The sequence below is a fragment of the Eubalaena glacialis genome, chromosome 18 (assembly GCF_028564815.1).
Source record: "Eubalaena glacialis isolate mEubGla1 chromosome 18, mEubGla1.1.hap2.+ XY, whole genome shotgun sequence".
NCBI lineage: Eukaryota > Metazoa > Chordata > Mammalia > Artiodactyla > Balaenidae > Eubalaena > Eubalaena glacialis.
This window is the reverse complement of record NC_083733.1, coordinates 63,597,828-63,610,429: the sequence shown is the minus strand read 5'-3', so window position 1 is coordinate 63,610,429 and position 12,602 is coordinate 63,597,828. Positions and strand designations below refer to the sequence as shown.

The 12,602-nt window shown below is 61.3% G+C and overlaps 2 protein-coding genes across 8 annotated transcripts; both read left to right on the top strand.

Moving 5' to 3' along the window:
- The first annotated feature begins 744 nt into the window (after positions 1–744).
- ASPDH (aspartate dehydrogenase domain containing) lies at positions 745–3,155 on the top strand. Of its 3 annotated transcripts, none has more exons than XM_061173890.1 (7): positions 745–864; positions 1,227–1,371; positions 1,630–1,714; positions 1,808–1,957; positions 2,040–2,260; positions 2,330–2,484; positions 2,898–3,074. In XM_061173890.1, the coding sequence occupies exons 1-7, from the start codon at positions 810–812 to the stop codon at positions 2,939–2,941; spliced, it is 855 nt and encodes a 284-aa protein (XP_061029873.1). In that variant the 5' UTR covers positions 745–809; the 3' UTR covers positions 2,942–3,074. The 3 variants fall into 3 exon arrangements, 2 of the variants coding, with proteins under 2 accessions (XP_061029873.1, XP_061029872.1); XR_009697920.1 differs by lacking the exon at positions 745–864 and adding an exon at positions 3,133–3,155 and having other exon boundaries at positions 1,103–1,371; positions 2,898–3,044; XM_061173889.1 differs by lacking the exon at positions 745–864 and having other exon boundaries at positions 1,103–1,371.
- Positions 3,156–3,426: 271 nt separating this feature from the next.
- Positions 3,427–7,506, top strand: JOSD2 (Josephin domain containing 2). Of its 5 annotated transcripts, none has more exons than XM_061173951.1 (5): positions 3,427–3,557; positions 4,158–4,317; positions 5,850–5,975; positions 6,915–7,109; positions 7,212–7,506. In XM_061173951.1, the coding sequence occupies exons 2-5, from the start codon at positions 4,172–4,174 to the stop codon at positions 7,309–7,311; spliced, it is 567 nt and encodes a 188-aa protein (XP_061029934.1). In that variant the 5' UTR covers positions 3,427–3,557; positions 4,158–4,171; the 3' UTR covers positions 7,312–7,506. The 5 variants fall into 5 exon arrangements, with proteins under 5 accessions (XP_061029934.1, XP_061029933.1, XP_061029931.1 ...); XM_061173950.1 differs by having other exon boundaries at positions 3,427–3,599; positions 4,155–4,317; XM_061173948.1 differs by having other exon boundaries at positions 3,474–3,557; positions 4,155–4,317.
- Positions 7,507–12,602: the final 5,096 nt, after the last annotated feature.

Here is a 12,602-nt window from a genome sequence, read left to right as displayed (position 1 = left end):
GGGTAGGGGGCCACTGAGGCTAGGATGAGCCGAACTCCAGCTCCTGCAGCCTTGTGGGGAGAGGGTCATGACCAGGCCAGGCCTCCCTCGGACCTTGGGGGAGATGAGGGCCTGGCTGGAGACAGAATGGCAGCCAGCCCAGAGGAGGCAGGGGCGGCAGCTGGAGGGATGGAGACCGGAGGGATGGAGATCCGGGAAAAGGTGGAGAGACAGAGATGGGAGTGAGAGAGATCTGAGATGGAGACAGAACCAAGGGAGGAAAACACAGGAGGAGGAATGCTGATGAAACACGGGTGCCAAGGCACGGTTGAGGGGGAGCGGCCGCACGGGTGGGGATTGGTAACGCAGGAGCAAGGGGACAGACAGAGCCCAGAGTCCCCCGTCACCATCTCCTCTCTCTTGCTCCCAACCCTCTCTACCCCAACCCAAGCAGGATGCAGTTTCCATGACAACCTGGCCGGCCAGAAAGGGGGGCAGGGGACTGCAGAGGAAATTTTCCACATCAGCAGGAAGAGGATGTGATGCAGAGAAGGAATGGGCTGGATACATGGGGGGGCGCCACACAGGGCCCTGGAACCCCAAAACATCTCGCCCACTGCCTCCCAGGATTCTCATCCTGCCCCCAGGTGGCGCCCCCCACACCCCCACCTCTGGGCCACAGCGGGGGAGGGGGAAGGTTCCAGAGAGGCTCAAGGGTCAAATGTCCAAAGCTCAGCCGCTGCCCAAACCTCGTGTGTGGGGTGAGGTGGGGGGATGGGAGGCAGCAAGCAGCTGCGGAGCTCAGACCGCAGGCCACCAAATCCAAGGGCATGGCTCTCACCACGGTCCCGAGGAAGGTGGGGATAGTGGGCTACGGCCGCGTCGGTGAGTCCTTGACTGTCTGGGGCTTCTTCCCCAGGCCCCTTTCTAGAGCCTCAAAAGCCCGTGTGTCCTCCACAAACATACTTTTCTTCTGTGTCTTTATCTGTGGCCTGGCTGCCTCTGTCTCCCTAAGTGTCTTCAACTCCTCACCACAGGGCTCCGGCCCCCTCAGGATCTCCGTCCTCCCCTTTCTGAGTCTCTGCCCCCCACCTAAGTTTTTGTGCCCCCCAACTCTGGGTCAATGTACTCCCTCCCTCACCTCTGTCATTCCCTCTCTGGGCCTCTGTCCCCCTCCCTCTGGGCCTCTGTCCCCCCCTCTCTGGGTCTCTGTGCCCCTCTCTCTGAGTCTCTTTCCCTCTCCCCAGGACAGTCCCTGGTCTCCCACTTGCTGACTCAGGGACCAGAACTGGGCCTAGAACTTGTTTTTGTCTGGAATCGTGACCCAGGACGAATGGCGGGGAGTGTGCCCCCTACCCTTCAGCTCCAGAACCTTGCTGCCCTCGGGGAGAGGTCAGTGACCTCGCCGTGAGAGAGTGGGACTCTCTGAAGCTCCTGTTCTGGCCTCCCTTAGGTGCTGTGTGCTCTCAGGCGAGTCCCTTACCCTCTCTGGACCTTGGTTCGCCCAAATGTGAAATAGGACAAGCCTCTGTCCTATTTCCCCTCCCAGGCCAGGGTGAAGAGTGACAGGCCTCCGTAGACTCAGGGAATCTGGGGAGGGGAGGTCTAATACCTCTTCAAGGCCCTCGCCGCCTCTCTCCCCTCTCCCAGGCACCCTGACCTTGTGGTGGAAGTGGCCCATCCCAAAATAATCCACGAATCTGGGGCAGAAATCCTGCGCTATGCCAATCTCCTGGTGAGCTCTGTGTCTTCCGCCTTGGCATCACCCCCCCCCCAAAGCGGGATCCATCTCCTGACCTCAGCCCCTCCCCACCTTCATCTGCCCCAGGTGGGATCCCCCTCAGCCCTAGCTGACCAGGCCACAGAGCGGCAGCTCCTGGAGGCCTCGCATCGCTGGGGCCACGCTGTGTTCGTGGCCCGGGGGGCCCTCTGGGGCACTGAGGACATCGCCAGATTGGACGAAGCCGGGGGCCTCCAGGTGAGGGCCTGCTGGGCTCCCTGGGAACCGGAGGGGTCCAACAGAGACCCCCAGTCCCCCCGACTCTGGCTCTCACTTCCAGAGCCTCCGTGTCACCATGGCCACACACCCTGATGGCTTCCGGCTCGAGGGACCCCTGGCTACTGTGCACAGCCCCGGGCCTCGCACTGTGCTCTATGAAGGCCCTGTCCGCGGGCTCTGCCCCCTTGCCCCCCGAAACTCCAACACCATGGCTGCCGCTGCCCTGGCCGCCCCCGGCCTGGGCTTCGACCGCGTGATCGGGGTGCTTGTGGCCGATTTCAGGTGAGCGAAGCTGAGCGGGGGGCTGGGCTGGGGCCAGGCCAGCCGGACTGACCACCCTGCTTGCCCCAGCCTCAAGGACATGCATGTGGTGGATGTGGAGCTGAGCGGACCCCCGGGCCCCACAGGCCGAAGCTTTGCTGTGCACACCCACAGAGAGAACCCCACCGAGCCAGGCGCTGTCACCGGCTCTGCCACCATCACCACCTTCTGGCGCAGCCTCCTGGGTGCGGCCACGCTCCTCCCCGGCGCTCCTCTCCACAAGCCCTGGGCTCTTGTGCTCTGCAGAACTTGGGTCTCAGGCTCTCTGAGTCTACAGTTCTGATTCTGTCTCTATCGATTGATCTTTATTTCTGAGTCTCCTTAACCTTCTACTCCGCGACGCTGAATCTTTATAGATCTCTCTCTCTGTCCAAGTCTCCCCTCTCTGAGCCTCTGTGTCCCCCTCTCTCTGGGACTCTAGCATGCGAGTCTCTGTCTACCCCCAGGTCTCTGTCCCTCTATCTCTGGAATTTGGTCCCTCTCTCTGGGTCTCAGTCCCTCCCTCTAGGTCCCCACCTTGGTCTGTCCCTTCATTCCAGGTGTCTGTCACTCCTTATCTCTCTGTCTCAGCCTTTCATTCCCCGTATCTCCTCCGCAGGCTGCTGCCACCTTCCCTCCAAGCCGGGGATCCATCTCTGCTAAGAAGCCTCCTCCTTCCCAAGAGGACATCCTCATCTCATTATTTACCTCCCATCGCCACCGTCCCGCTGCTGCCTCAGTATCCCCAGACCTCCCTCCTGCCTCAGTAAATATTGGAGGCTCTTCTCCCTGCGTAGTCTGGTGTCTGATCACTTGTTTCCCTTCTGTGACGTCACGCTTTGTCCTCACACTAGGCATGATGTCATCACAGGGAGCGGGCATACAGGGTAGCAACACCCCTGGAAGCTATCGCGAGAGCCTATTCACTACATTTCCCAGAACCCTTCGAGCAGCAGGGGGCGTGCAAGTGTGCGAAGGAGAGGGTCGCCTCAGGGCACATTTCCGGGACTCACCGCAGGGGCCGACGGAAGTTGTAGTCCCGCGTTCTCGGGGGCGACAGCGGACTTCCGGGCCACGCTGCCCTGGCGTTCCGTGCGGAACACGAGCTCTCGCCAGGGTCGCCGGGAGTCGTAGTTCGGCTCGCGGGGGCCGCCGGGAGCTGTAGTCCGTCCCTCCTGCCCAGTCAGCGCGGTGCTTCCCGTCCTGTTCTCGGAGGCCAGAGCCGCCGCCCAGGGGGATGCGGGAGCCCCCGGTTCGGGGGAACAGAGAGGCAGGCGGGGTGAGGGTCGTTGCCAGGCAACGGGCGAGCGCCACGGTCGGGGTACGGGTCGGGGAGAGGGCTCTGTTACTCGGTGTCCGGGGAGGGGGCCCTGTTGCCAGGTGACAGGAGGAGAGAACTCTGTTGGTTAGTGACAGGGGAGGGGAGTCTTCTGTTGCTAGGCGACCAGAAGAGACCCTGTTACCTAGAGACAGGGGAGGAGGCTTCCTCTATTGCTAAGTAACCTGAGGAGAGACTGGTTACCTAGTGGGGGGGGGGTCCTCTGCTGCTAGGTAACCAGAGAGGAAGGCTGTTACCTAGGAACAGGGGAGGGGGGGGTTCTGTGTTGCTAGGTGACCACCATAGGGACCCTTTCACTTAGGGACGTGGCGGGGGTGGTCCTCTGTTGCTAAGTGAGCAGAAGAGAGCTTTTTTCCTAGAAATAGGGGATGGAGGTACTCTGTTGCCAGGAGAGCGCCAGGAGAGCAGTCAGTGGCCCAGTGGCCGCTCAGGGTGCCTGAGCCCCCGCTCAATGACGGTACCCCCAGGGCCTGCTGGCAGGTTGGGCTTCCAGATCCCAGGCCCCTGAGTACCTTTTCCCCCACCCCCACCCCCAAGCAGGAGCCGAGGACGGCATGTCCCAGGCCCCAGGAGCTCAGCCAAGCCCGCCCTCCGTGTACCACGAACGGCAACGCCTGGAGCTCTGTGCCGTCCACGCCCTCAACAACGTCCTGCAGCAGCAGCTCTTCAGCCAGGAGGCTGCCGATGAGATCTGCAAGAGGTGACCATCACCCACCCCAACCCCTGGAGAAGCAGGGCTCACAGAGGCGGGGCAACCCACCTGGGTCTCAGAGCAAGGCAGGGGCAGAGCCCCGGGGCTTTCTGCTGCCCCATCCCCTGCCTGGACTCTGGGACTCAGAGATTGAGAGTGCCTCCTGTGCCTGTTCACCCCTCTGGCCTCAGCCCCAGATCAGGCCACATCCTTTTATCTGGGCCCTCATCCCCCACTCTCCTCTGGCCTCCCAGCTTCCGGTTTATCTCGTTCAGTCCAGGCTACAAAGAGCTCCCACGATGACCCTGCCCCTCCCCTGCTCCCAGTCCTCCCATGGCTCCCCAGCACCCCTGGCAGAAGTCCCAAGCTCTGCAGTCTGATAACCAAAACCCTGTGTGCTGTGATCCCCACCCGTCTCTGTCGCTTCATATCTCACTGCTCCCCTCCAAGCAAATTCCTCTCCAGTCCCCAAAAGAGCCCCGCCATGGTGCCTCTGGGCCTTTGCACAGGCTATTCTTTCTGCCTGGCACAGCTTTCTCCTCTTGGCAGCCTGGAATGTTCCTCCTCACTATTCAAGATTTCAAACATCACTTCTTTGTTATCTCTCTGCCCGATCCCCTCCTCTCTGTCCCCACAGCTCTGGCCCCATCGTCTCCTAGACCCTCCCCTCAGCCTCCAGTCTCTCCCCTCCAGTCAATTCTCAGCATGATCCTACACCCAGAGATGACCCTTTCTCCCCATCTCTTGCTCACAGCCCTCCCGTGCCCCTGCCCCTGCCCCTGCCCCAGCATCCTCAGGCAAAGTCCCAGCCCCTCAGACTGATTATTTTAGAATGTATTCATCTCCTATGTCATTCAAAACAGGGATCAATCAACTCTTTCATGGCAAGGCCATGCTGGAGACCCAGAGATGAGTCCGCTATGAGCCCTGCGCTGAGGGAAGCCAGGGAAACAGATACACAGAAAAAGGATACACAACTTTCCCCTCTCCGACCCCTCCCCCTGCCCTGCCCACCAAAGGCCCAGAGACAGAACAAAGGTGCCATTGTCCAGAGGAGGCAGAGCCCAGAGAGACAAGCGGTGGCGGGGTGGGCCTCCTGGGCTGGGGGTAGCAGCACAGGAGATGTGGTTGGGGACAGGTGGCTGCAATGGGTGGGATGGGCCTGAAGCCAGGAGGCCAGTGGGGGCCAGATCATGCAAGGCCAGGCTGAAGGGCTGGGGCTCTCTCCTGGGGTGACGGGGGTGCCAGGAAGGGCCGGGAGCAGGGGCAGGGCCGAGGCAACGCTGGGTGTAGAAAGAGCCCTCAGGAGGGGGAGGATTGGAAGCTGGGTGAGGGACATGGCACACATCCTTGAGCCCAGGACAGAGAGAGTGAGGGGACAGGAGCAGGGCTTGGGGCTGATGAGTCACGGGGATTGAAGAGAGGGAAGAGTCCCAAGGCTGGGTGACTCACGGACCCTGGGACTCTTTGGCTTTGTGGGGGAGGGGGAGGCCTTTCCAGGGACCCCCCAACTCAGGAGGCCCTGCCCACCTCCCAACCAGGTTGGCCCCAGACTCCCGGCTGAACCCCCATCGCAGCCTCCTGGGCACCGGCAACTATGACGTCAACGTGATCATGGCCGCCCTGCAGGGGCAGGGCCTGGCCGCCGTGTGGTGGGATAGAAGGAGGTGCGACCGAAAGCACTGCGTCCTGTGTGCTGAGCTTGGCACAGTGGGTGCGGTGTGATGGTGGTCAGTGTGGGACAAAACAGGAGGAGGGGATGGGTGGAAGGTTTGCATGGGTGGATCATGGACGGCTGGCAGACTGAGGGGTTGGGAGGTGGTAGAGGGATGACTAGGTGGTCAGTGGGGTAGGTTGATGGTAACTGGGTAAGTGGATGGTGAATGGGTGGCTGGATGTGTTGGGTAGGTGGTTGGGTGATGGGATGATATGAATGGTTGGGTGGCTGAGTGGTTGAGTGAATAAAGGATGAATAGTTGGTAGGCAGTGGATACCAAATAGGCGGTTGGGTAGATGAACGGATAAATGGATGGACGGGTGGATGGAAAGAATGAATGGAGAGTTGGGTGGATGGTGGAGAAGCCGCTGGGCTGCTGGCTGACTGGCTGCTGGTTGATTGAATCAGCGGGTGGATGATGGCTGGGTGAGGCGTTGATGGGCAGCTGGATGGTGGGTGATTGTTAGGTGGCTGGGAGGCCTGGATGGGTGAGTGGGTGGGAAGGTGGTGTATAATGGATGGATAATGGGTAGCGTCAGCAGTAGATGCGTCAGGAGTGGCTGGGGAGTGGGGTGGGTGGTGGACTTGTTGGGCGCGTGGATGGATGGGTAGGTAGGTGCATAACAGACGGGTAATGGATGCACAGGCAGATGGCGGATGGTGAAGGGGGAGTTGCCGGGTGGGGGGTGGCTGACTGGGAGGTTTGCGTGGGGAGGGGGAGCAGGTGAGTGGAAGGAAGCAAGGGGTGGGTCGGTGGAAGAGAGTCCCTGGGTGGGCTCGGGCAGCCACCGCTGCCACCAGCCTGGGCCCCTCACACCCGGTAACGTTGGGCCGGCGGGCGCCTGCGGGGGCCGGGCCCTGACCATGGCGTCCCTGCCCCGCCATGCAGGCCCCTGTCCCAGCTGGCGCTGCCCCGGGTGCTGGGGCTGATCCTGAACCTGCCCTCGCCTGTGTCCCTGGGGCTGCTGTCCCTGCCGCTGCGCCGGCGACACTGGGTGGCCCTGCGCCAGGTGGACGGCGTCTACTACAACCTGGACTCCAAGCTGCAGGCGCCCGAGGTCCTGGGCAACGAGGATGGTGTCAGGTGAGGGGAGGGGGCGACTCCAGGGCTGGGCGCCAGAGCCCCCTCCCCGGGGGGCAACCCCAGGCACCCCCCAGGCCTCAGTCTCCCCGTTTCTCTGCCCAGGGCCTTCCTGGCAGCCGCGCTGGCTCAGGGCCTGTGCGAGGTGCTGCTGGTGGTGACCAAGGAAGTGGAGGAGAAGGGCTCCTGGCTGCGGGCAGACTGACCCCGAGGAGGAGGGGACCACGGCTGCCCGCGGGGCGTGGCCCCCACGCGTCCACATCCGGTTCCCAAGTGCCGGGGGAAGGGCCAGGCCCCGCACCTCGTGGACCCAGCGGAGGTCCCAGCCCCTTCCCCGCATCCCCTCTCCCCCCCCCACACATGCCACTGCTGCCTCAATAAACCCGATGATTTGCTCCCAGCCTGGCCTGAGTCTCACTGGGGGCCCCTTTCCTTCAGTTACGCTGGTTTATCAGAGAGGCCCAGGCGGGCCTGGCCAGGATCCGAGCTCTCTGCCACCTCCTGGCTTGGCCACCTGCAAGTCACTCATCTCTCGGGGGCCTCAGTTTCCTCATGGGGGTGGGCCCAGGGGAAAACAATGCAAATGCCTGCCCTCTCGAGGCACCTGGGAGAGACCAGGAGTGAACAGAGAGATGCAGTCCAGGGTGTTTAGGGAGATAAGCCCCAAGGAGAAGGAGAGGGTTTACTTCTTGACTCTCAACTCATGTTCCAACTGCAGTCGTGGCCCCAAAAGATGTCCAAATCCTCATCCCCGGAACCTGCGAATATGTTCAGATGCATGGCAAAGGGGAACGAAGGTTGCTAATCCGCTGACCTTAAAATCAGGAAACTATCCTGCATTGTCTGAGTCGGCCCGATGTAATCCCGAGGGCCCTTAAAAGTGAAGCAGGCACGGGACTTCCCTGGTGGTCCAGTGGTTAAGACTCCACTCTTCCACGGCAGGGGGCACGGGTTCGATCCCTGGTCAATCCCGCATGCATGGCGGTGCAGCCAAAAAAAAGAAAAAAAAAAAGTGAAGGAGGCAGGAGAGGAGAATCTCAGACATGACTAAGGAAGCAGCGTCAAAGAGATGCTACACGGAGGGGGGCGCTTTGAGACAAGAGGGGTCACGGGCCAGGAAACGCAGGCAGCCTCTAGGAGCGGAAATACACAAGGAAACGGATTCTCCCCCAGGCCCCCAGAAGGAACCAGCCCTGCCCACACCTTGACTCTAACCCAGTGAGACTCATTTTGGACTTCCGACCTCCAGAAATGTAAGAGAATCAATGTGTGTTGTTATAAGCCACTACGTTTGCTAGAGCAGCCAGGGAAAGGAACACCAGGGAAAGGAACACAGCGTAGAATTCCTCAGGGCAGTGGAAGGTGTTGCTGAGGAGGTGTTTGAGCAAAGATTGGGAGAAGGGGAGGGAGAGAGGCAGGCACAGAGAGGTCTGCAGGAGAAGCATTCCAGGCAGAGAACAGGCAGTGCAAAGGTCCTGTGGCAGGCTGGTGAGGCTGGAGCTGAGGGAGCGAGGGAGAGAGAGGGTGGAGAGGTGACGGAGGGGGAAGATGGTGGCCGGTGGGATTTGAGCAGAGGAAGGACAGACTCCCACTGGGTGTCCTCTCCACAGTCTCCCCTGAGCAGCCCCCCATCCTGTCCTGTACCCTTCCCCCAGCGCCCCCTGTCCCTCCGGGTCTGGCCTGTGCAGCTGGATGCTTGCCCTCCCCAGCTCTCAGGCTGGGAGGAAGACACAAGGGGATGGAAGTAAAGACCTCCAGTCCCAGTGGTGGGGTGTTTTAACAGGGGTCCCATGGGACAAAGTGGGGGCCACAGGAAGATGAGGGGTCCTGGGGGAGCTGGCTGAGGGGCATTCTCCAGGGAGCCAGTGGGAAGGGAGGGAGGGCCCATTCCAGAATTAGAAACAGCCCAGATTGAGACCTGGAATGTTGAGGGAGATGATTTCTCCAGTAGCTATTTGAGGAGGTGATAAAGAGATAAGGGTGGATCCTGGCAGGTCCACAGCCCACAGGGCCTCCAAGAGCAGCTGAGGGGCTGGATCTGGTCCAGGGCAATGGGTAGGGCTGTGAGCAGGGGGGGCAGGTCGGTCCTGGGTGCAGAAAGACCCCTCTGGGGCCACGTGGGGGAAGGCTGGAGGCTGAAGGTCCCAATGGGAGAGGACGAGGCCTGAGTCAGGACCCTGGGGGCAGAGTGGAGGTGACAAGAGAATCAGGGCGGGCTCTGGGGGTGAGGGGCAGGGAAGGAGGTACCCGGTGTCTGGCCCTGGGACCTGGGGGACAGTAGGGCCACCCCAACAGATGGGACCGAGGGAGGAGGAGTGGGTGTGGGGGACATGCTGAGCTCAGGGGGATGTAAGGAGTGTGACAGGCTGGGTGACATCAGGGGAGGAGGACCAGGGTCAGGGACCCAGGAGATGGTTTTAGGGGTCACGGGCCTAAAACTGTGAGGGAGGAACATGGGCAAAAGAGGGGCCCCCCCATTAGGTGGCGGGCAGATATGGGGGACCTGGAGGCACAGGGAGGCCGTGGGCAGGGAGAGGCAGGCAGGGCCCCAGCTGGGGGCGTCTCCCCGAGCCCGCCTCAGGCTGCGCTCCACCCAGACAGTAAATTCTGAGAGGACACAAGAAAGAAGGCAGGGAGCAGGCGCCGGCAGGACACGCTGACCCGTGGTGATGGGGGCACTTGGGCTTGGCGGGTTCTGGTTCCCAAGACCTCAGAGGTCAAAGGGCAACTTGTAAAGTGAAAAGCCAAGCAGCACGTGAGGGGAAACTGCTGGGGTCCCGGGACACCCCAACTCGGGGGTGCCCCCCACACCCGCCCAGTCTCTGACTCCCTCTGTCCCTCCCTTTGGGGCCCTCTCTTGGGCTCTCTTTCTGGGTGTTTCTGTCTCTCCGTGTCGCTCTCAGCTTCTGGGGCCCCCTCCTGCCCCCTGTGCCTGTCGCCTGTCCCATCCGGTCCCAGACAGCCTGGCGGGGCTCCCTGAGTGTTTCTATTCCTGGGCCTGAGTGACCTCCCCAGGTGCCTTCTCAGTGGTGGCCTAATATGGTCAGAGCGGGAGCCCAGAGGGCAAGGGTGGGACCTGGGGAGGGGGCGTGGGGGTCCCTGCAGCCTCCCTCCTCCTGCTCCCAGCCCCCCCCCAGGTGCTAACCCCTCCTGCTCTGCAGGCTAGAGGATCGGCAGGCTGGACCAGTGCATGGATTGAGCACTTACTGTTTGCCCCTTACGGTGGGTGCAGACGGGCCCATGCAGCCTCGAAAGCCCCCACCTGCTGGGGCCACCCCACTTCTCACAAGCCTGAGTCAGGCTGTCCCTTGTCCCAGGGTGCCCAGCCAGGCTGGTCCCAGAGCATTGGTTGGCGGGGGCTCCTGGGGATCCCCGGTTGCTCTTTGGGGGCGCCCCACGCAGGCCCCCAGGGGCCTCTCAGTGCCAGCCCGGTTGCAGGAGGGCAGGAGGGGGGCCGGTCACGCGGAAGGTGCAGGGGGAGGTGACAGCTGTTCCGTGCCCCCCGGGTGCTGACAGCTGAGGCCCAATTTAGCTCTCGGAGCCCAGGGCTAGCCAGATAAGGCAGTGAGGGGTGCAGCCCCGCCCCCAGGGCACCCCTTAAATCACCCGGTCGGGCCCTGGGGGGTGGCCGCCAGCGATGCCAGGTGAGAGGGGCTGCGCTCCTTCCTGACTCCCCGCGTCCTGCCTGCACAGCGCTGCCCCTCTCTCTCCGGCTCTCCTGTCTCTCCTCTCTCTCTCTCTCTCTCTGTCATCTCTCTCCCTCTCATCTCTCCATCTGTCTTTCTGTCTCTTCCGATCTCCGACCCTCCCGCTCTCCATTTCTCCCCATCCTGTTCCTAACTCTGCCTCTATCCTTCTTTCTCTGTCTCTCTTGCCCCATCCTCTCTCTCTTGTCTCTGTCTTCCCATGTCTATCTAATCTCTCTTCATCTCTTTCTGTGTATCTCTCCTGTCTCTTTCCATTTCTTTGTCTCTCTGTCTCTGTCTCTCTCCCCATCTCTGACCCTTCCGCCCATCTCTCTCCCTTCTCCCCTGTGTGTGTGTGTGTGTGTGTGTGTGTCTGTCTCTCTCCTCACTTCTCTCTTGGTCTCTCTCAATCGCTCTCTGTCTCCCTGCCTCTCCCTGACTTTCTCTCCCCGTCTCTCTCTGGCCCTACCTCTCCATCGCCCTGGATGGAGGCCGCCCGGGGCCTCTGCTGCGGTTTCTGCTGAATAAAGCTGTTTCTGTCCTCACCTCTCCGTTCCTCTCGCCGCTTTTCCTTTCTCACCCCTCTGCCTCTGAGCGCAGCACCCCCGCCCTGAACCTGGGTGGGTGGAGGTCGGGAATCCGGGGCTGGGGTCGGGGTCGGGGTTCCTCCCTCCCAGAGACTGCAAGAAACAGAGTCTGAGAGACAGATGGAGGAGATGGGGAGAAAAACCGAGAGATGGATGCAGAGGGAGACCCAGAGATAGCAAGAGACAGGGACTCAGAGACAGAGAGACCGGGATGGGGGCCATAGACTCAGAGATGGGAGAGCCAGTGGGACAGCAGGACCTAGATACGCGGAGAAACACAGAGAGTGAGACGGGGCGACATCTCCCATCTCAGAGGCAGGGAGATGCGGAGACACGGAGAGAGACTCGGAGGCCGAGAGACAGAGATTAGACGGTGCCCCGCATCCCCCCAGACACGGCAGACTGGGCTGGGCAGCCCCCTCCCCCTCCCGCCAGGCGGTGCCAGGCCCCAGACAAGGGCCCTTGTCCTGACAGGGCCTTGACTCTGTCGGGGCAGCTGGGGGCTCGGCTGGCTGGGCCCCGGTGTTGGGGGGGAGGGGCGGCCACCAGAAGCCTGGCCTTGGCCTCCACCCTCAGACTCCCCCTCCTCCCTCGACCTCCTCCTTCCAGCCTCCCTTCTGGGGTCTCTGCCCACTCCCAGCCTGCTTTCTGTTCTGCCGGGGAAGGGGACAGGCATTTATGGAGCACCTGCTGGATGTACCTGAAATGCCTCCGTGCCCCTCCTGACACCCTCTTGTCTCCCCTGTCCCTTCCTCTGTGCCCTCTGCTTGTTCTTCCTGGGCTTCTGGCTCCCTTCCTTGGAAAAGATGGGCATTTATTAAGTTCCTAGTGTTTGCCAGGCAATTTCCATACACTGTCTCTGCACCTTATACTCTTTTTGCTCTCCTGTCCCTTCCACCCTGTTTCCTTTCCCTTCTTCCTGATCTGCCTGGTCTCTCCTCCAAGGAAATGAGCATTTATTGAGCACCTACTGTGTACTAGGGAATTTACAAACCCTGTCTCCTCTCTTATTATATACACCCTTTTCTCCCCCAATTCTTTTCTTCCTTCTCTATTCATTTCCTCTCCTTTCTGACTCTGCTCCCTCCTAGGGGAGGGAATGAACATATATTGAGGATCTACCGTGTGCCAGGCAGTTTACACACCATCTCACCCTTCCTCACACCGTCTTCCTCCCCTGTCTCTCCTCTGTCCTCTCCTTGTCTTTCTGGGCTCTCTGCTCT

Coding starts and splice junctions, on each gene's coding strand:
- ASPDH (XM_061173889.1), top strand. CDS start 1,103: ATGTACTCCCTCCCTCACCTCTGTCATTCCCTCTCTGGGCCTCTGTCC. Junction 1,715..1,807: donor TGCGCTATGCCAATCTCCTG/GTGAGCTCTGTG, acceptor CATCTGCCCCAG/GTGGGATCCCCCTCAGCCCT. Junction 2,261..2,329: donor GTGCTTGTGGCCGATTTCAG/GTGAGCGAAGCT, acceptor TGCTTGCCCCAG/CCTCAAGGACATGCATGTGG.
- JOSD2 (XM_061173951.1), top strand. CDS start 4,172: ATGTCCCAGGCCCCAGGAGCTCAGCCAAGCCCGCCCTCCGTGTACCAC. Junction 5,976..6,914: donor GTGTGGTGGGATAGAAGGAG/GTGCGACCGAAA, acceptor CCCGCCATGCAG/GCCCCTGTCCCAGCTGGCGC. Junction 7,110..7,211: donor GGCAACGAGGATGGTGTCAG/GTGAGGGGAGGG, acceptor TTCTCTGCCCAG/GGCCTTCCTGGCAGCCGCGC.